This window comes from Brienomyrus brachyistius, chromosome 24 (assembly GCF_023856365.1).
Source record: "Brienomyrus brachyistius isolate T26 chromosome 24, BBRACH_0.4, whole genome shotgun sequence".
Classification (NCBI taxonomy): Eukaryota; Metazoa; Chordata; class Actinopteri; order Osteoglossiformes; family Mormyridae; genus Brienomyrus; species Brienomyrus brachyistius.
Genome location: NC_064556.1, coordinates 7,343,319 through 7,365,897, shown reverse-complemented (window position 1 = coordinate 7,365,897; position 22,579 = coordinate 7,343,319). Strand labels below are relative to the sequence as shown.

The window sequence follows — 22,579 nt, the reverse complement described above, 5'->3', positions numbered from 1 at the left end:
TCTGTCCAAAGCACATTGTTCATTAAGTCCCAGTCTGTGTCTTGATGGTCTCTGGCAAACTTCAGTGTTGCTCAGATGTTTTTTTTTGACAGCAGGGTTTCCTCCTTGCACAGCTCCCATGTAAATCAAACTTGTGCGTCTCTTTCTGATGCTAGATGCATGTACCTTGACATCAGCTGTGGCAGGAGCTTCCTGTATGTCTCGTGATGACCTTTTAGGATTTTTGGAGATGTCTCTCAGCATCTTGCCGTCTGCTCTTGGCTGAACTTGCTAGGACAGCCTGCCCTGGCCATGCTGGCAGTTGTTTTAAATGTGAATTATTGTGTAAGTTATTTTTCGGACAGTGGAATGGCTGATTCCAAACTCTCTTGAGATCTTTTTATATCCTTCTCAGACTCATATGCATCTACAAGCTTCTTCCTGAAGGCCTCACAGAGCTCTTTGGATCTCACATGGTGATATCACTCATTTCCACAATCAAGGGCAAACCAGACTAAATGTCTGTGGTTTAAATAAGACAGGCTCCACCAAAAAGCTCTGTATCGATGTTCTAACCATCTTCACCTGATATGGTGCCACCTGAATCTAACTCTAGGCATTTTAAATAGTGATGAATGTGAGGGGTCCTAACTTTTTCCTCAGTGGAAATTAGCATCTTAGTCAGTTTCTTTTCGTAAATAAGTGAATTTGTTTCTTGTTTTTGCATGGATGATGTAATTACATCACCTTTATGTGCAGATATAGCTTGAAAGAAGTTTTCATACTGATATGTTGATATTTCTTAATAAAGAACTTAATATTTATTTACTAATATTATAATGTATAATATTTACAAATTTTTTCACGTGACCGTATATTGTGTTATATATTTTGTATAGCCTGTAATATATTTTTTAAAATATCTGAATTTACTTAATTGAATGTTTTTGATTAAGTAACTGATGTCGGTTAATAGCCACCTACCAGCCAATTAGAAAATAGCATCTGTATTTTCGGAGTAAATTCCAAAATAAGTTACACGTGATCGCTGCAAGAAAATTATTACATAGATGCGCACATGGAGAACGGACAAGGTGGAAATGGAAGCAGGATCCGATGTTATGACGGGTTCTGCTCCCTTGTCGAAACGTGGTGCCGCAACGCACACTGACGGTTGCGCGGTTCGACCAAAGACCGGTAAAAATTTTAAATGGCACAGAGACACATACAAGCTATGAGGAAAAAACATATTTACAATGAATGCACCAACTTTTACCTTGAACAGATTCCATCTCCTTGAGAATTTAAACAAAAGTTTTGTCTATATTCTATATAAATAACATCTGAGGTAACTGGATGAGGATTACTGTAAAACCTGACTTTCTGCGAGATCGAATTGGAAGTTATTTAAATGCAAAGTGGATTTTAAATTTCAGTCCTTAGGACAGAGCTGGAAAAGACTGGTTTGCCTGTCCCCTCCTGCATGTCCATTGAAGAATGACTCGACAATAGACCGTTGTCTCGTGAGATGGACGTTTCTGTTTTGATAACAAATAATTTCACTCTCATGAATTCATTAGATCATACTCAGACGACGGCTTCAGTTAAACATGTTTAATCGAACTGTGTCACTTGAACAATGAACTACTATCATCAGGCAAAAAAGAGAAAGACCATTGGCTTCTTTGCCAAAGGTGGCAATTAAATTTTGCTGATTCAGTGCAAATAAGTAAACATTTTTAGAAGTAAATGAAATTTCTGTAGGATAACAAGTTTAAAAGGTACACAGTACACAAAGAAAAAATCCTGAAAATAACATATAGTTCAATAAATAAAGATAGATAAAAAAATTTAAATAGTTAAAAATGGGACGTTAAGACTGGCTGTGGGGGCTGCACATCGACAGCAGGCATTGTGGTGTCTAACGGCAGCAGGCAGGAAAGATCCCCAGTAGCGCTTCTTGGCTCACGGTGGGGGAATGAGCCGGTGGCTGAAGGTGCCCCAAGATAGCGCCCCCTGGAGCCTTGGCTGGGTTATGGACCGGGCCAGTGGGGCCAGTGCCCTGGGGCCTCAGGACATTAGTGGCTGAGAGTCGGAACATTTATAGTGCAAGCCATGAAATGCGCCCCCCTGTGGGGTGTAACAGAAAGAGCCCTGAGAGGTAACAGTGTTACAGCCCACTAGCATGCATGTCTGTCTGGGTCTCTAGTCAGGCCAGAACATGTAAGTAAACTGGGCTCCTAGCTAGGGCTGGCTCAGTGGGCAGCACTTTGATATGTGTAGCTTCATAAAAAGACCTCGCCATCTTCTGTCTTCGCCGTCTTCTTCCACAATCAGCCAGTTCTTTTATACTAGAGGCGAGTAACAGACCATCCCTCCTATCCAAAATGGCCACATAACAAAACTAAAGAAACAAACAAAAACATATATAAACAGGTAAAAAGGACCATCAGTCAAGTCTAGTTGTGGAGGTTTTTAACGATCATTCTAAAAGTTTCATATAATATCTAAGTTTTAGACGAGACGATTTCCTTAAAAGCTGACTGTAAATAAGTCTGTTTACATCAAGAGCTTCACAGCATATCAAAGTACATGAAGGCAGAGCAGAAGGCCAAACAGCAGTGTGGTGCCGTCCCCATTGTATGAATTTTATTTATACCATGAGGGTTTGTTTCCTCTCGCTGCCCACAGTGTCCTGATGGAGAGAGCAGACTCCCCTGTACCCAGCTGTGTTTCCCTGAAGAGTGACTGGTCAATGGATCGACCAATCAGATTCAGAGAGGGACCTTTTCCCACAGATCAAAGGTAAATGTGCATTTAAACAAACACTGTTAATGACATTCAGACTCTCAGTCAAATGGCACAGAGACACATGCAAGCTATGAGGAAAAAACATATTTACAATGAATGCACCAATTTTTACCTTGAACAGATTCCATCTCCTTGAGAATTTAAACAAAAGTTTTGTCTATATTCAATATAAATAACATCTGAGGTAACTGGATGAGGATTACTGTAACACCTGACTTTCTGCGAGCTGGAATTGGAAGTTATTTAAATGCAAAGTGGATTTTAAATTTCAGTCCTCAGGACAGAGCTGGAAATAAACTGGTTTGCCTGTCCCCTCCTGCATGTCCATTAAAGAATGACTCGACAATAGACCGTTGTCTCGTGAGATGGACGTTTCTGTTTTGAAAACAAGTAATTTCACTCTCATGAATTCATTAGATCATACTCAGACGAAGGCTTCAGTTTAACATGTTTAATCGAACTGTGTCACTTGAACAATGAACTACTATCATCAGGCAAAAAAGAGAAAGACCATTGGCTTCTTTGCCAAAGGTGGCAATTAAATTTTGCTGATTCAGTGCAAATAAGTAAACATTTTTTGAAGTAAATGAAATTTCTGCAGGATAACAAGTTTAAAAGGTACACAGTACACAAAGAAAAAATCCTGAAAATACCATATAGTTCAATAAATAAATATAGATAAAAAAATTTTAAATAGTTAAAAACTGGACGTTAAGGCTGGCTGTGGGGGCTGCACATCGACAGCAGGCATTGTGGTGTCTAACGGCAGCAGGCAGGAAAGATCCCCAGTAGCGCTTCTTAGCTCACGGTGGGGGAATGAGCCGGTGGCTGAAGGTGTCCCAAGATAGCGCCCCCTGGAGCCTTGGCTGGGTTATGGACCGGGCCAGTGGGGCCAGTGCCCTGGGGCCTCAGGACATTAGTGGCTGAGAGTCGGAACATTTATAGTGCAAGCCATGAAATGCGCCCCCCTGTGGGGTGTAACAGAAAGAGCCCTGAGAGGTAACAGTGTTACAGCCCACTAGCATGCATGTCTCTCTGGGTCTATAGTCAGGCCAGAACATAAACGTAAACTGGGCTCCTAGCTAGGGCTGGCTCAGTGGGCAGCACTTTGATATGTGTAGCTTCATAAAAAGACCTCGCCATCTTCTGTCTTCGCCGTCTTCTTCCACAATCAGCCAGTTCTTTTATACTAGAGGCGAGTAACAGACCATCCCTCCTATCCAAAATGGTCACATAACAAAACTAAAGAAACAAACAAAAACATATATAAACAGGTAAAAAGGACCATCAGTCAAGTCTAGTTGTGGAGGTTTTTAACGATCATTCTAAAAGTTTCATATAATATCTAAGTTTTAGACGAGACGATTTCCTTAAAAGCTGACTGTAAATAAGTCTGTTTACATCAAGAGCTTCACAGCATATCAAAGTACATGAAGGCAGAGCAGAAGGCCAAACAGCAGTGTGGTGCCGTCCCCATTGTATGAATTTTATTTATACCATGAGGGTTTGTTTCCTCTCGCTGCCCACAGTGTCCTGATGGAGAGAGCAGACTCCCCTGTACCCAGCTGTGTTTCCCTGAAGAGTGACTGGTCAATGGATCGACCAATCAGATTCAGAGAGGGACCTTTTCCTACAGATCAAAGGTAAATGTGCATTTAAACAAACACTGTTAATGACATTCAGACTCTCAGTCAAATGGCACAGAGACACATACAAGCTATGAGGAAAAAACATATTTACAATGAATGCACCAATTTTTACCTTGAACAGATTCCATCTCCTTGAGAATTTAAACAAAAGTTTTGTCTATATTCAATATAAATAACATCTGAGGTAACTGGATGAGGATTACTGTAACACCTGACTTTCTGCGAGCTGGAATTGGAAGTTATTTAAATGCAAAGTGGATTTTAAATTTCAGTCCTTAGGACAGAGCTGGAAAAGACTGGTTTGCCTGTCCCCTCCTGCATGTCCATTAAAGAATGACTCGACAATAGACCGTTGTCTCGTGAGATGGACGTTTCTGTTTTGAAAACAAGTAATTTCACTCTCATGAATTCATTAGATCATACTCAGACGACGGCTTCAGTTAAACATGTTTAATCGAACTGTGTCACTTGAACAATGAACTACTATCATCAGGCAAAAAAGAGAAAGACCATTGGCTTCTTTGCCAAAGGTGGCAATTAAATTTTGCTGATTCAGTGCAAATAAGTAAACATTTTTTGAAGTAAATGAAATTTCTGCAGGATAACAAGTTTAAAAGGTACACAGTACACAAAGAAAAAATCCTGAAAATACCATATAGTTCAATAAATAAATATAGATAAAAAAATTTTAAATAGTTAAAAACTGGACGTTAAGGCTGGCTGTGGGGGCTGCACATCGACAGCAGGCATTGTGGTGTCTAACGGCAGCAGGCAGGAAAGATCCCCAGTAGCGCTTCTTAGCTCACGGTGGGGGAATGAGCCGGTGGCTGAAGGTGTCCCAAGATAGCGCCCCCTGGAGCCTTGGCTGGGTTATGGACCGGGCCAGTGGGGCCAGTGCCCTGGGGCCTCAGGACATTAGTGGCTGAGAGTCGGAACATTTATAGTGCAAGCCATGAAATGCGCCCCCCTGTGGGGTGTAACAGAAAGAGCCCTGAGAGGTAACAGTGTTACAGCCCACTAGCATGCATGTCTCTCTGGGTCTATAGTCAGGCCAGAACATAAACGTAAACTGGGCTCCTAGCTAGGGCTGGCTCAGTGGGCAGCACTTTGATATGTGTAGCTTCATAAAAAGACCTCGCCATCTTCTGTCTTCGCCGTCTTCTTCCACAATCAGCCAGTTCTTTTATACTAGAGGCGAGTAACAGACCATCCCTCCTATCCAAAATGGTCACATAACAAAACTAAAGAAACAAACAAAAACATATATAAACAGGTAAAAAGGACCATCAGTCAAGTCTAGTTGTGGAGGTTTTTAACGATCATTCTAAAAGTTTCATATAATATCTAAGTTTTAGACGAGACGATTTCCTTAAAAGCTGACTGTAAATAAGTCTGTTTACATCAAGAGCTTCACAGCATATCAAAGTACATGAAGGCAGAGCAGAAGGCCAAACAGCAGTGTGGTGCCGTCCCCATTGTATGAATTTTATTTATACCATGAGGGTTTGTTTCCTCTCGCTGCCCACAGTGTCCTGATGGAGAGAGCAGACTCCCCTGTACCCAGCTGTGTTTCCCTGAAGAGTGACTGGTCAATGGATCGACCAATCAGATTCAGAGAGGGACCTTTTCCTACAGATCAAAGGTAAATGTGCATTTAAACAAACACTGTTAATGACATTCAGACTCTCAGTCAAATGGCACAGAGACACATACAAGCTATGAGGAAAAAACATATTTACAATGAATGCACCAATTTTTACCTTGAACAGATTCCATCTCCTTGAGAATTTAAACAAAAGTTTTGTCTATATTCAATATAAATAACATCTGAGGTAACTGGATGAGGATTACTGTAACACCTGACTTTCTGAGAGCTGGAATTGGAAGTTATTTAAATGCAAAGTGGATTTTAAATTTCAGTCCTCAGGACAGAGCTGGAAATAAACTGGTTTGCCTGTCCCCTCCTGCATGTCCATTAAAGAATGACTCGACAATAGACCGTTGTCTCGTGAGATGGACGTTTCTGTTTTGAAAACAAGTAATTTCACTCTCATGAATTCATTAGATCATACTCAGACGAAGGCTTCAGTTTAACATGTTTAATCGAACTGTGTCACTTGAACAATGAACTACTATCATCAGGCAAAAAAGAGAAAGACCATTGGCTTCTTTGCCAAAGGTGGCAATTAAATTTTGCTGATTCAGTGCAAATAAGTAAACATTTTTTGAAGTAAATGAAATTTCTGCAGGATAACAAGTTTAAAAGGTACACAGTACACAAAGAAAAAATCCTGAAAATACCATATAGTTCAATAAATAAATATAAATAAAAAAATTTTAAATAGTTAAAAACTGGACGTTAAGGCTGGCTGTGGGGGCTGCACATCGACAGCAGGCATTGTGGTGTCTAACGGCAGCAGGCAGGAAAGATCCCCAGTAGCGCTTCTTAGCTCACGGTGGGGGAATGAGCCGGTGGCTGAAGGTGTCCCAAGATAGCGCCCCCTGGAGCCTTGGCTGGGTTATGGACCGGGCCAGTGGGGCCAGTGCCCTGGGGCCTCAGGACATTAGTGGCTGAGAGTCGGAACATTTATAGTGCAAGCCATGAAATGCGCCCCCCTGTGGGGTGTAACAGAAAGAGCCCTGAGAGGTAACAGTGTTACAGCCCACTAGCATGCATGTCTGTCTGGGTCTCTAGTCAGGCCAGAACATGTAAGTAAACTGGGCTCCTAGCTAGGGCTGGCTCAGTGGGCAGCACTTTGATATGTGTAGCTTCATAAAAAGACCTTGCCATCTTCTGTCTTCGCCGTCTTCTTCCACAATCAGCCAGTTCTTTTATACTAGAGGCGAGTAACAGACCATCCCTCCTATCCAAAATGGTCACATAACAAAACTAAAGAAACAAACAAAAACATATATAAACAGGTAAAAAGGACCATCAGTCAAGTCTAGTTGTGGAGGTTTTTAACGATCATTCTAAAAGTTTCATATAATATCTAAGTTTTAGACGAGACGATTTCCTTAAAAGCTGACTGTAAATAAGTCTGTTTACATCAAGAGCTTCACAGCATATCAAAGTACATGAAGGCAGAGCAGAAGGCCAAACAGCAGTGTGGTGCCGTCCCCATTGTATGAATTTTATTTATACCATGAGGGTTTGTTTCCTCTCGCTGCCCACAGTGTCCTGATGGAGAGAGCAGACTCCCCTGTACCCAGCTGTGTTTCCCTGAAGAGTGACTGGTCAATGGATCGACCAATCAGATTCAGAGAGGGACCTTTTCCTACAGATCAAAGGTAAATGTGCATTTAAACAAACACTGTTAATGACATTCAGACTCTCAGTCAAATGGCACAGAGACACATACAAGCTATGAGGAAAAAACATATTTACAATGAATGCACCAATTTTTACCTTGAACAGATTCCATCTCCTTGAGAATTTAAACAAAAGTTTTGTCTATATTCAATATAAATAACATCTGAGGTAACTGGATGAGGATTACTGTAACACCTGACTTTCTGCGAGCTGGAATTGGAAGTTATTTAAATGCAAAGTGGATTTTAAATTTCAGTCCTTAGGACAGAGCTGGAAAAGACTGGTTTGCCTGTCCCCTCCTGCATGTCCATTAAAGAATGACTCGACAATAGACCGTTGTCTCGTGAGATGGACGTTTCTGTTTTGAAAACAAGTAATTTCACTCTCATGAATTCATTAGATCATACTCAGACGACGGCTTCAGTTAAACATGTTTAATCGAACTGTGTCACTTGAACAATGAACTACTATCATCAGGCAAAAAAGAGAAAGACCATTGGCTTCTTTGCCAAAGGTGGCAATTAAATTTTGCTGATTCAGTGCAAATAAGTAAACATTTTTTGAAGTAAATGAAATTTCTGCAGGATAACAAGTTTAAAAGGTACACAGTACACAAAGAAAAAATCCTGAAAATACCATATAGTTCAATAAATAAATATAGATAAAAAAATTTTAAATAGTTAAAAACTGGACGTTAAGGCTGGCTGTGGGGGCTGCACATCGACAGCAGGCATTGTGGTGTCTAACGGCAGCAGGCAGGAAAGATCCCCAGTAGCGCTTCTTAGCTCACGGTGGGGGAATGAGCCGGTGGCTGAAGGTGTCCCAAGATAGCGCCCCCTGGAGCCTTGGCTGGGTTATGGACCGGGCCAGTGGGGCCAGTGCCCTGGGGCCTCAGGACATTAGTGGCTGAGAGTCGGAACATTTATAGTGCAAGCCATGAAATGCGCCCCCCTGTGGGGTGTAACAGAAAGAGCCCTGAGAGGTAACAGTGTTACAGCCCACTAGCATGCATGTCTCTCTGGGTCTATAGTCAGGCCAGAACATAAACGTAAACTGGGCTCCTAGCTAGGGCTGGCTCAGTGGGCAGCACTTTGATATGTGTAGCTTCATAAAAAGACCTCGCCATCTTCTGTCTTCGCCGTCTTCTTCCACAATCAGCCAGTTCTTTTATACTAGAGGCGAGTAACAGACCATCCCTCCTATCCAAAATGGTCACATAACAAAACTAAAGAAACAAACAAAAACATATATAAACAGGTAAAAAGGACCATCAGTCAAGTCTAGTTGTGGAGGTTTTTAACGATCATTCTAAAAGTTTCATATAATATCTAAGTTTTAGACGAGACGATTTCCTTAAAAGCTGACTGTAAATAAGTCTGTTTACATCAAGAGCTTCACAGCATATCAAAGTACATGAAGGCAGAGCAGAAGGCCAAACAGCAGTGTGGTGCCGTCCCCATTGTATGAATTTTATTTATACCATGAGGGTTTGTTTCCTCTCGCTGCCCACAGTGTCCTGATGGAGAGAGCAGACTCCCCTGTACCCAGCTGTGTTTCCCTGAAGAGTGACTGGTCAATGGATCGACCAATCAGATTCAGAGAGGGACCTTTTCCTACAGATCAAAGGTAAATGTGCATTTAAACAAACACTGTTAATGACATTCAGACTCTCAGTCAAATGGCACAGAGACACATACAAGCTATGAGGAAAAAACATATTTACAATGAATGCACCAATTTTTACCTTGAACAGATTCCATCTCCTTGAGAATTTAAACAAAAGTTTTGTCTATATTCAATATAAATAACATCTGAGGTAACTGGATGAGGATTACTGTAACACCTGACTTTCTGCGAGCTGGAATTGGAAGTTATTTAAATGCAAAGTGGATTTTAAATTTCAGTCCTTAGGACAGAGCTGGAAAAGACTGGTTTGCCTGTCCCCTCCTGCATGTCCATTAAAGAATGACTCGACAATAGACCGTTGTCTCGTGAGATGGACGTTTCTGTTTTGAAAACAAGTAATTTCACTCTCATGAATTCATTAGATCATACTCAGACGACGGCTTCAGTTAAACATGTTTAATCGAACTGTGTCACTTGAACAATGAACTACTATCATCAGGCAAAAAAGAGAAAGACCATTGGCTTCTTTGCCAAAGGTGGCAATTAAATTTTGCTGATTCAGTGCAAATAAGTAAACATTTTTTGAAGTAAATGAAATTTCTGCAGGATAACAAGTTTAAAAGGTACACAGTACACAAAGAAAAAATCCTGAAAATACCATATAGTTCAATAAATAAATATAGATAAAAAAATTTTAAATAGTTAAAAACTGGACGTTAAGGCTGGCTGTGGGGGCTGCACATCGACAGCAGGCATTGTGGTGTCTAACGGCAGCAGGCAGGAAAGATCCCCAGTAGCGCTTCTTAGCTCACGGTGGGGGAATGAGCCGGTGGCTGAAGGTGTCCCAAGATAGCGCCCCCTGGAGCCTTGGCTGGGTTATGGACCGGGCCAGTGGGGCCAGTGCCCTGGGGCCTCAGGACATTAGTGGCTGAGAGTCGGAACATTTATAGTGCAAGCCATGAAATGCGCCCCCCTGTGGGGTGTAACAGAAAGAGCCCTGAGAGGTAACAGTGTTACAGCCCACTAGCATGCATGTCTCTCTGGGTCTATAGTCAGGCCAGAACATAAACGTAAACTGGGCTCCTAGCTAGGGCTGGCTCAGTGGGCAGCACTTTGATATGTGTAGCTTCATAAAAAGACCTCGCCATCTTCTGTCTTCGCCGTCTTCTTCCACAATCAGCCAGTTCTTTTATACTAGAGGCGAGTAACAGACCATCCCTCCTATCCAAAATGGTCACATAACAAAACTAAAGAAACAAACAAAAACATATATAAACAGGTAAAAAGGACCATCAGTCAAGTCTAGTTGTGGAGGTTTTTAACGATCATTCTAAAAGTTTCATATAATATCTAAGTTTTAGACGAGACGATTTCCTTAAAAGCTGACTGTAAATAAGTCTGTTTACATCAAGAGCTTCACAGCATATCAAAGTACATGAAGGCAGAGCAGAAGGCCAAACAGCAGTGTGGTGCCGTCCCCATTGTATGAATTTTATTTATACCATGAGGGTTTGTTTCCTCTCGCTGCCCACAGTGTCCTGAGGGAGAGAGCAGACTCCCCTGTACCCAGCTGTGTTTCCCTGAAGAGTGACTGGTCAATGGATCGACCAATCAGATTCAGAGAGGGACCTTTTCCTACAGATCAAAGGTAAATGTGCATTTAAACAAACACTGTTAATGACATTCAGACTCTCAGTCAAATGGCACAGAGAAACATACAAGCTATGAGGAAAAAACATATTTACAATGAATGCACCAATTTTTACCTTGAACAGATTCCATCTCCTTGAGAATTTAAACAAAAGTTTTGTCTATATTCAATATAAATAACATCTGAGGTAACTGGATGAGGATTACTGTAACACCTGACTTTCTGCGAGCTGGAATTGGAAGTTATTTAAATGCAAAGTGGATTTTAAATTTCAGTCCTCAGGACAGAGCTGGAAATAAACTGGTTTGCCTGTCCCCTCCTGCATGTCCATTAAAGAATGACTCGACAATAGACCGTTGTCTCGTGAGATGGACGTTTCTGTTTTGAAAACAAGTAATTTCACTCTCATGAATTCATTAGATCATACTCAGACGAAGGCTTCAGTTTAACATGTTTAATCGAACTGTGTCACTTGAACAATGAACTACTATCATCAGGCAAAAAAGAGAAAGACCATTGGCTTCTTTGCCAAAGGTGGCAATTAAATTTTGCTGATTCAGTGCAAATAAGTAAACATTTTTTGAAGTAAATGAAATTTCTGCAGGATAACAAGTTTAAAAGGTACACAGTACACAAAGAAAAAATCCTGAAAATACCATATAGTTCAATAAATAAATATAAATAAAAAAATTTTAAATAGTTAAAAACTGGACGTTAAGGCTGGCTGTGGGGGCTGCACATCGACAGCAGGCATTGTGGTGTCTAACGGCAGCAGGCAGGAAAGATCCCCAGTAGCGCTTCTTAGCTCACGGTGGGGGAATGAGCCGGTGGCTGAAGGTGTCCCAAGATAGCGCCCCCTGGAGCCTTGGCTGGGTTATGGACCGGGCCAGTGGGGCCAGTGCCCTGGGGCCTCAGGACATTAGTGGCTGAGAGTCGGAACATTTATAGTGCAAGCCATGAAATGCGCCCCCCTGTGGGGTGTAACAGAAAGAGCCCTGAGAGGTAACAGTGTTACAGCCCACTAGCATGCATGTCTGTCTGGGTCTCTAGTCAGGCCAGAACATGTAAGTAAACTGGGCTCCTAGCTAGGGCTGGCTCAGTGGGCAGCACTTTGATATGTGTAGCTTCATAAAAAGACCTCGCCATCTTCTGTCTTCGCCGTCTTCTTCCACAATCAGCCAGTTCTTTTATACTAGAGGCGAGTAACAGACCATCCCTCCTATCCAAAATGGTCACATAACAAAACTAAAGAAACAAACAAAAACATATATAAACAGGTAAAAAGGACCATCAGTCAAGTCTAGTTGTGGAGGTTTTTAACGATCATTCTAAAAGTTTCATATAATATCTAAGTTTTAGACGAGACGATTTCCTTAAAAGCTGACTGTAAATAAGTCTGTTTACATCAAGAGCTTCACAGCATGTCAAAGTACATGAAGGCAGAGCAGAAGGCCAAACAGCAGTGTGGTGCCGTCCCCATTGTATGAATTTTATTTATACCATGAGGGTTTGTTTCCTCTCGCTGCCCACAGTGTCCTGATGGAGAGAGCAGACTCCCCTGTACCCAGCTGTGTTTCCCTGAAGAGTGACTGGTCAATGGATCGACCAATCAGATTCAGAGAGGGACCTTTTCCTACAGATCAAAGGTAAATGTGCATTTAAACAAACACTGTTAATGACATTCAGACTCTCAGTCAAATGGCACAGAGACACATACAAGCTATGAGGAAAAAACATATTTACAATGAATGCACCAATTTTTACCTTGAACAGATTCCATCTCCTTGAGAATTTAAACAAAAGTTTTGTCTATATTCAATATAAATAACATCTGAGGTAACTGGATGAGGATTACTGTAACACCTGACTTTCTGCGAGCTGGAATTGGAAGTTATTTAAATGCAAAGTGGATTTTAAATTTCAGTCCTCAGGACAGAGCTGGAAATAAACTGGTTTGCCTGTCCCCTCCTGCATGTCCATTAAAGAATGACTCGACAATAGACCGTTGTCTCGTGAGATGGACGTTTCTGTTTTGAAAACAAGTAATTTCACTCTCATGAATTCATTAGATCATACTCAGACGAAGGCTTCAGTTTAACATGTTTAATCGAACTGTGTCACTTGAACAATGAACTACTATCATCAGGCAAAAAAGAGAAAGACCATTGGCTTCTTTGCCAAAGGTGGCAATTAAATTTTGCTGATTCAGTGCAAATAAGTAAACATTTTTTGAAGTAAATGAAATTTCTGCAGGATAACAAGTTTAAAAGGTACACAGTACACAAAGAAAAAATCCTGAAAATACCATATAGTTCAATAAATAAATATAGTTAAAAAAATTTTAAATAGTTAAAAACTGGACGTTAAGGCTGGCTGTGGGGGCTGCACATCGACAGCAGGCATTGTGGTGTCTAACGGCAGCAGGCAGGAAAGATCCCCAGTAGCGCTTCTTAGCTCACGGTGGGGGAATGAGCCGGTGGCTGAAGGTGTCCCAAGATAGCGCCCCCTGGAGCCTTGGCTGGGTTATGGACCGGGCCAGTGGGGCCAGTGCCCTGGGGCCTCAGGACATTAGTGGCTGAGAGTCGGAACATTTATAGTGCAAGCCATGAAATGCGCCCCCCTGTGGGGTGTAACAGAAAGAGCCCTGAGAGGTAACAGTGTTACAGCCCACTAGCATGCATGTCTGTCTGGGTCTCTAGTCAGGCCAGAACATGTAAGTAAACTGGGCTCCTAGCTAGGGCTGGCTCAGTGGGCAGCACTTTGATATGTGTAGCTTCATAAAAAGACCTCGCCATCTTCTGTCTTCGCCGTCTTCTTCCACAATCAGCCAGTTCTTTTATACTAGAGGCGAGTAACAGACCATCCCTCCTATCCAAAATGGCCACATAACAAAACTAAAGAAACAAACAAAAACATATATAAACAGGTAAAAAGGACCATCAGTCAAGTCTAGTTGTGGAGGTTTTTAACGATCATTCTAAAAGTTTCATATAATATCTAAGTTTTAGACGAGACGATTTCCTTAAAAGCTGACTGTAAATAAGTCTGTTTACATCAAGAGCTTCACAGCATATCAAAGTACATGAAGGCAGAGCAGAAGGCCAAACAGCAGTGTGATGCCGTCCCCATTGTATGAATTTTATTTATACCATGAGGGTTTGTTTCCTCTCGCTGCCCACAGTGTCCTGATGGAGAGAGCAGACTCCCCTGTACCCAGCTGTGTTTCCCTGAAGAGTGACTGGTCAATGGATCGACCAATCAGATTCAGAGAGGGACCTTTTCCTACTGATCAAAGGTAAATATGCATTTAAACAAACACTGTTAATGACATTCAGACTCTCAGTCAAATGGCACAGAGACACATACAAGCTATGAGGAAAAAACATATTTACAATGAATGCACCAACTTTTACCTTGAACAGATTCCATCTCCTTGAGAATTTAAACAAAAGTTTTGTCTATATTCTATATAAATAACATCTGAGGTAACTGGATGAGGATTACTGTAAAACCTGACTTTCTGCGAGATCGAATTGGAAGTTATTTAAATGCAAAGTGGATTTTAAATTTCAGTCCTTAGGACAGAGCTGGAAAAGACTGGTTTGCCTGTCCCCTCCTGCATGTCCATTGAAGAATGACTCGACAATAGACCGTTGTCTCGTGAGATGGACATTTCTGTTTTGATAACAAATAATTTCACTCTCATGAATTCATTAGATCATACTCAGACGACGGCTTCAGTTAAACATGTTTAATCGAACTGTGTCACTTGAACAATGAACTACTATCATCAGGCAAAAAAGAGAAAGACCATTGGCTTCTTTGCCAAAGGTGGCAATTAAATTTTGCTGATTCAGTGCAAATAAGTAAACATTTTTAGAAGTAAATGAAATTTCTGTAGGATAACAAGTTTAAAAGGTACACAGTACACAAAGAAAAAATCCTGAAAATAACATATAGTTCAATAAATAAAGATAGATAAAAAAATTTAAATAGTTAAAAATGGGACGTTAAGACTGGCTGTGGGGGCTGCACATCGACAGCAGGCATTGTGGTGTCTAACGGCAGCAGGCAGGAAAGATCCCCAGTAGCGCTTCTTAGCTCACGGTGGGGGAATGAGCCGGTGGCTGAAGGTGCCCCAAGATAGCGCCCCCTGGAGCCTTGGCTGGGTTATGGACCGGGCCAGTGCCCTGGGGCCTCAGGACATTAGAAGCTGTGAGTCGCAACATTTATAGTGCAAGCCATGAAATGTGCCCCCCTGTGGGGTGTAACAGAAAGAGCCCTGAGAGGCAACAGTGTTACAGCCCACTAGCATGCATGTCTGTCTGGGTCTCTAGTCAGACCAGAACATGTAAGTAAACTGGGCTCCTAGCTAGGGCTGGCTCAGTGGGCAGCACTTTGATATGTGTAGCTTCATAAAAAGACCTCGCCATCTTCTGTCTTCGCCATCTTCTTCCACAATCAGCCAGTTCTTTTATATTAGAGGCGAGTAACAGACCATCCCTCCTATCCAAAATGGCCACATAACAAAACTAAAGAAACAAACAAAAACATATATAAACAGGTAAAAAGGACCATCAGTCAAGTCTAGTTGTGGAGGTTTTTAACGATCATTCTAAAAGTTTCATATAATATCTAAGTTTTAGACGAGACGATTTCCTTAAAAGCTGACTGTAAATAAGTCTGTTTACGTCAAGAGCTTCACAGCATATCAAAGTACATGAAGGCAGAGCAGAAGGCCAAACAGCAGTGTGATGCCGTCCCCATTGTATGAATTTTATTTATACCATGAGGGTTTGTTTCCTCTCGCTGCCCACAGTGTCCTGATGGAGAGAGCAGACTCCCCTGTACCCAGCTGTGTTTCCCTGAAGAGTGACTGGTCAATGGATCGACCAATCAGATTCAGAGAGGGACCTTTTCCTACTGATCAAAGGTAAATATGCATTTAAACAAACACTGTTAATGACATTCAGACTCTCAGTCAAATGGCACAGAGACACATACAAGCTATGAGGAAAAAACATATTTACAATGAATGCACCAACTTTTACCTTGAACAGATTCCATCTCCTTGAGAATTTAAACAAAAGTTTTGTCTATATTCTATATAAATAACATCTGAGGTAACTGGATGAGGATTACTGTAAAACCTGACTTTCTGCGAGATCGAATTGGAAGTTATTTAAATGCAAAGTGGATTTTAAATTTCAGTCCTTAGGACAGAGCTGGAAAAGACTGGTTTGCCTGTCCCCTCCTGCATGTCCATTGAAGAATGACTCGACAATAGACCGTTGTCTCGTGAGATGGACGTTTCTGTTTTGATAACAAATAATTTCACTCTCATGAATTCATTAGATCATACTCAGACGACGGCTTCAGTTAAACATGTTTAATCGAACTGTGTCACTTGAACAATGAACTACTATCATCAGGCAAAAAAGAGAAAGACCATTGGCTTCTTTGCCAAAGGTGGCAATTAAATTTTGCTGATTCAGTGCAAATAAGTAAACATTTCTAGAAGTAAATGAAATTTCTGCAGGATAACAAGTTTAAAAGGTACACAGTACACAAAGAAAAAATCCTGAAAATACCATATAGTTCAATAAATAAATATAGATAAAAAAATTTAAATAGTTAAAAATGGGACGTTAAGGCTGGCTGTGGGGGCTGCACATCGACAACAGGCATTGTGGTGTCTAACGGCAGCAGGCAGGAAAGATCCCCAGTAGCGCTTCTTAGCTCATGGTGGGGGAATGAGCCGGTGATTTTAGGTGCCCCAAGATAGCGCCCCCTGGAGCCTCAGCTGGGTTATGGACCAGGCCAGTGGGGCCAGTGCCCTGGGGCCTCAGGACATTAGTGGCTGAGAGTCAGAACATTTATAGTGCAAGCCATGAAATGCCCCCCCCTGTGGGGTTTAAGAGAAAGAGCCCTGAGAGGTAACAGTGTTACAGCCCACTAGCATGCATGTCTGTCTGGGTCTCTAGTCAGGCCAGAACATGTAAGTAAACTGTGCTCCTAGCTAGGGCTGGTCAGTGGGCAGCACTTTGATATGTGTAGCTTAATAAAAAGACCTCGCCATCTTCTGTCTTCACCATCTTCTTCCACAATCAGCCAGTTCTTTTATACTAGAGGCGAGTAACAGACCATCCCTCCTATCCAAAATGGTCACATAACAAAACTAAAGAAACAAACAAAAACATATATAAACAGGTAAAAAGGAACATCAGTCAAGTCTAGTTGTGGAGGTTTTTAACGGTCATTCTAAAAGTTTCATATAATATCTAAATTTTAGATGAGACGATTTCCTTAAAAGCTGACTGTAAATAAGTCTGTTTACATCAAGAGCTTCACAGCATATCAAAGTACATGAAGGCAGAGCAGAAGGCCAAACAGCAGTGTGATGCCGTCCCCATTGTATGAATTTTATTTATACCATGAGGGTTTGTTTCCTCTCGCTGCCCACAGTGTCCTGATGGAGAGAGCAGACTCCCCTGTACCCAGCTGTGTTTCCCTGAAGAGTGACTGGTCAATGGATCGACCAATCAGATTCAGAGAGGGACCTTTTCCTACTGATCAAAGGTAAATATGCATTTAAACAAACACTGTTAATGACATTCAGACTCTCAGTCAAATGGCACAGAGACACATACAAGCTATGAGGAAAAAACATATTTACAATGAATGCACCAACTTTTACCTTGAACAGATTCCATCTCCTTGAGAATTTAAACAAAAGTTTTGTCTATATTCTATATAAATAACATCTGAGGTAACTGGATGAGGATTACTGTAAAACCTGACTTTCTGCGAGATCGAATTGGAAGTTATTTAAATGCAAAGTGGATTTTAAATTTCAGTCCTCAGGACAGAGCTGGAAATAAACTGGTTTGCCTGTCCCCTCCTGCATGTCCATTAAAGAATGACTCGACAATAGACCGTTGTCTCGTGAGATGGACGTTTCTGTTTTGAAAACAAGTAATTTCACTCTCATGAATTCATTAGATCATACTCAGACGAAGGCTTCAGTTAAACATGTTTAATCGAACTGTGTGGCTTAAACAATAAACTACTATCATCAGACAAAAAAGAGAAAGACTATTGGCTTCTTTGCCAAAGATGACAATAAAATTTTGCTGATTCAGTGCAAATAAGTAAACATTTTTAGAAGTAAATGAAATTTCTGTAGGATAACAAGTTTAAAAGGTACACAGTACACAAAGAAAAAATCCTGAAAATAACATATAGTTCAATAAATAAAGATAGATAAAAAAATTTAAATAGTTAAAAATGGGACGTTAAGGCTGGTTGTGGGGGCTGCACATCGACAGCAGGCATTGTGGTGTCTAACGGCAGCAGGCAGGAAAGATCCCCAGTAGCGCTTCTTAGCTCACGGTGGGGGAATGAGCCGGTGGCTGAAGGTGCCCCAAGATAGCGCCCCCTGGAGCCTCGGCTGGGTTATGGACCGGGCCAGTGGGGCCAGTGCCCTGGGGCCTCAGGACATTAGAAGCTGTGAGTCGCAACATTTATAGTGCAAGCCATGAAATGTGCCCCCCTGTGGGGTGTAACAGAAAGAGCCCTGAGAGGCAACAGTGTTACAGCCCACTAGCATGCATGTCTGTCTGGGTCTATAGTCAGACCAGAACATGTAAGTAAACTGGGCTCCTAGCTAGGGCTGGCTCAGTGGGCAGCACTTTAATATGTGTAGCTTCATAAAAAGACCTCGCCATCTTCTGTCTTCGCCGTCTTCTTCCACAATCAGCCAGTTCTTTTATACTAGAGGCAAGCAACAGACCATCCCTCCTATCCAAGGCTCTTACAAGACAGACTTGCATAGTCTCACTTAGTGCGCACACCCGAGATATTTAAGATGCCTAGATGAATGGATGAACGACAGATTTACCAAATGTGTCGGAAAGCGTGTTAAACGAGAGCGGTGTTTCATTCCGCTGCAGAACAAACGCTGGTGATGGAGCTGTATGAAAAATACAAGGATGTAATCGCTAAAAAAGGCAATACTGTGGCCATAAATACAGCCAGAGAGTCGGCTTGGTAATGAATTGCAGACAGACTAAATGTGTAAGTTACGTAGATGTTACAAGTGCCCAATACGGTGCATGGTGGTACTGTGGTTTATGCTGTCACCTTACGCCGCGAAAGTTCCTGGTTATATCCCCATAGCCAACGGGGAACCTTCTGGGTTATGTTTACATGTCATTCTTACTGTATAATGTTATTCTGCGTTTTTTGATCTTTATAGAATACTTTCAGTCGCATCCGTGTGAAATGTTCTCCACAAATAGCCTTATCTTTTGCTATTTTACTAATAAACTTTCAAAGTAGACAGTGACTAAACAAAATGTAAAAATATCTTCTTGTTCATATTATTTTTACATTTTTTTTGTTCAGTTTCAGTCATTGCATTTCATGTTTGACTTTTCTAATATGGATACGCTTTTACTTGAATTATTTTGGAATTAATTGGAATGTTGAGACGTGATTTTTTTTTTTTTTTTATAGGTTTTATTATATTTATTACACGACATTAGTAATGAGATCGCAGAATTTCGTCTGACGGAACGATCTATTGGGAGTCTGTTCCCACACGTCAGACGTTCTTTGAGACAACGCTTAATTAAGCGAGACAGTTAACCTGGTCCAGACCAAACTTGTTCACTCACCTAAGTTACCATGGAAGGAATTTCCCACTTGAATGAACCAGACTTGTCGAAATAAGTCATAATTTCCCTTAATCCTGCTTCTCCGCGGAGGGCGACGCGCAGCGTTACGGCCACGGAGGGCGACCCAGAGTGTTCCGACTGAGGCTGTGCTGACGTTCACTAGCATCCAGTCTGAGTAAGCGGATGGAGGGGGCCGCATGAGTCGGAACTCTGACCTGGAGGTAGCCATTGAGCTCCTAAAGCGCACAGCCCCGCCAGGCCCTGTCAGCTCTGAGGCTGTCTGCCCTGCATGCGCAGCTGGGCCAGTTATGCAGCTGCAGATAAGAGGTCAGGTGTGTTCCTCTGCCAGACTCTGCCCCACCTGGTCAGGAGGAAGTCAAACTGCCCCCCCTTCCTTTGTTCCTCCTCGATGGGCCTCTAGCTGCCCAGATCAGCCCCTGGCAGAGTTACCGCCTGTGTTGTAGCTCGTCACAGTGTGTATGACTTGTGCTGATCTCTCTATAGCACCGGCAGATACTGTGTTTGTCTTGGGTTGCGCCTGTGGTAATGGACACCGGGGGGCGCTGTAGCACCGGCAGATACTGTGTTTGCCTTGGGTTGCGCCTGTGGTAATGGACACCGGGGGGCGCTGGGCCCCGACAGCTGGGTGGTGTAAGCTGAGAGGCCTGCCTCCGCTCATACTGCTCGCTCCCCTTCCCACCCGCTCTCACGCTTCCCCCTGTCCCCGGTCAGCACATCGCCATCACATCCTAATGGGATAAGAACGTTCTGAAGGTTTGAGGCAGCATCACCAGCACTTGAATTCATGGACAGCTGTGTGTATGTTTTCCCTCACTGCTGCTGGCTGACAGATGATCCCTGAAGCGGTTAGTATTCTGTAAGACAGTAGGACCAGTCGACCGTGTACTGTAAACATTTAGCACGCAAACATGTCAGAAGCCAAAAGATCATAACATATCATTTTAATTCAGAATTGGAAGAGGGTATTTTTTGTTTACTCAAATTCAAAGTCCATATGTCTAATGCGAGCGTGATTTTACCGAAGAAGGGCAGTTTGAAGCGGCATTTCAAAACGATGCACAAAAGCTACGAGGCCGAGTTCCACATGCAGCCGAAAAGTCAGTCAGCGGCACTGCAGTCAGTTTTTACCAGCTGCATCTTCCCAGTGCCAGTGGTCTCACTAAGGCAGAGAAATACATTTATTTGCACTTTTTCAATTTGGTGAATTACCAGTATTTTTCTTTATTTGCTGTGTGCATATTAACTATGCAGAAAGGCAATAACTAGAGTAATAATAGAGTAAAAGAGTAATAGCTGTGGTTCCCTATTTAAACTGGTAGATCTCAGCCACTTGAAAAGTAGATCTTGAGTTAAAAAAAGGTTGGGATCCCTGCAGTAGGATATTCTAGAGGGAGTGCCGCACGTTGATGACATCATGCACATTATGTCCAATGGTATGGAGAATAGGTGCACGATGATGACACGTTTAATGTTTCGTCATATTTAGGCAGCAGTATCACCCCGGCTAGTGGGGGCCCGGGGACCAGCTGGTACAGAAGTGGGGGCAGGGATGCGGGCAAAAAGCTGATAGACGCCCCCCCCGTCTGACACTCCCTGCTCACCCGCGAGTCCCAGGCTGGCGCAGCCGTGGGTCAATCACTCACAGAGCAGGCGGCTCCATTGATAAGCAAAGCAGAGCTTTATTGAGGGGGTGGGGTGGGGATTCACTGTTTGTTGGTGGCAGAGGAAGCTGTGTGCTCACTCTGGAGGGGGGGGGGTGGTAACCCTGTAGGTGCTGAATTTAACCAACAAGCTATTTAACCAGTTTCTTGACTGAGGATTGTGAATCAAATGCTGGTATTTATCTCTGCTAATCAAGTGAATGACTCTAAATGTCACTGGGCACAAAGGGCTGCATAGAAAACTGTCCTTCCTGCCTGCTGTGTGTCTGTGTGCTGGAGCCTGATGTCACTGGTTCTCTTCTGCTGTCATGAGAGAATCAGGAAGCCGCCCCAGTGAATAAAGCTTAACATGGCAGATACATCTTTCCAAACTACATCCCCAATTCCAGAAATGTTGGGACGTTCTGCAAATTGTAAATAAAAACAGAATGCAGTGATATGGAAATCTCATATTCGACTGACCACAGAACAGTTTTCCACTCAGCCGCAGTCCATTTTAAATTAGCTTTGGCCCAGAGACGACGTCGGTGATTCTGGATCATCTTCATATACGGCTTCTTCTTTGAATGATACAGTTTTAACTGGTATCTGTGCATGGCAGCGCGGATTGTGTTCACTGACAATGTTTTTGGGAAATATTCCTGAGCCTATTTAGCGATTCCATTACAGAATCATGCCTGTTTGTGATGCAGTGCTGCCTAAGGGCCAAAATATCACAGGCATCTAGTCTGGTTTTTCACAGAGATTTCTCCAGATTCTCAGAATCTTTTGATTACATTATGTGCTGTAGATGATGAAATATTCAACCTCTTTGCAATTTTATACTGAGGAACTTTTTTTCTGAAATATTTTCTGAAATACTGTCAGTGCAGTATTAGGGGGATTGTGACCCTCTGCCCATCTTTACTTCAGAGAGACACTGCAGCTCTAAGATGCTCTTTTTATACCCAGTCATGTTACTCACCTGTTGCCAGTTGACATAATTATTTGTAAATCGTTCCTCCAGCTGCTGGGTCAGTCCATGCCAAATCAAGTTTTATTGAAAAATTGTGATGCAGTCCAAAGTTATGGCCCTTTCAAATTTGGGTGCCACGCCCCTTTTTTGCACTCGCGAATCACGCATATAATTTGTAAGGGTCTTCAGGAGACCATATCTTCATTTCTAAGCATGCTAGAGAGCTGAAATGAAG

The 22,579-nt window shown here is 42.2% G+C and overlaps 1 protein-coding gene across 50 annotated transcripts in view; it reads left to right on the top strand.

Moving 5' to 3' along the window:
• Window positions 1-22,579, top strand: part of LOC125720048 (NACHT, LRR and PYD domains-containing protein 12-like) — a 215,522-nt gene that overhangs the window by 1,670 nt on the left and 191,273 nt on the right. For 22 of the 50 annotated variants that reach the window (XM_048995031.1, XM_048995030.1, XM_048995040.1 and 19 more), the window contains exons 2-10: window positions 4,320-4,433; window positions 5,968-6,081; window positions 7,617-7,730; window positions 9,265-9,378; window positions 10,913-11,026; window positions 12,562-12,675; window positions 14,211-14,324; window positions 15,849-15,962; window positions 17,495-17,608. In XM_048995031.1, the coding sequence (XP_048850988.1) occupies window positions 4,327-4,433; window positions 5,968-6,081; window positions 7,617-7,730; window positions 9,265-9,378; window positions 10,913-11,026; window positions 12,562-12,675; window positions 14,211-14,324; window positions 15,849-15,962; window positions 17,495-17,608 (1,019 nt within the window). In that variant the 5' untranslated portion in view covers window positions 4,320-4,326. The remainder of the gene's footprint in view (window positions 1-4,319; window positions 4,434-5,967; window positions 6,082-7,616; window positions 7,731-9,264; window positions 9,379-10,912; window positions 11,027-12,561; window positions 12,676-14,210; window positions 14,325-15,848; window positions 15,963-17,494; window positions 17,609-22,579) is intronic. The other 28 variants (XM_048995004.1, XM_048995000.1, XM_048995015.1 and 25 more) reach the window with 25 other exon arrangements.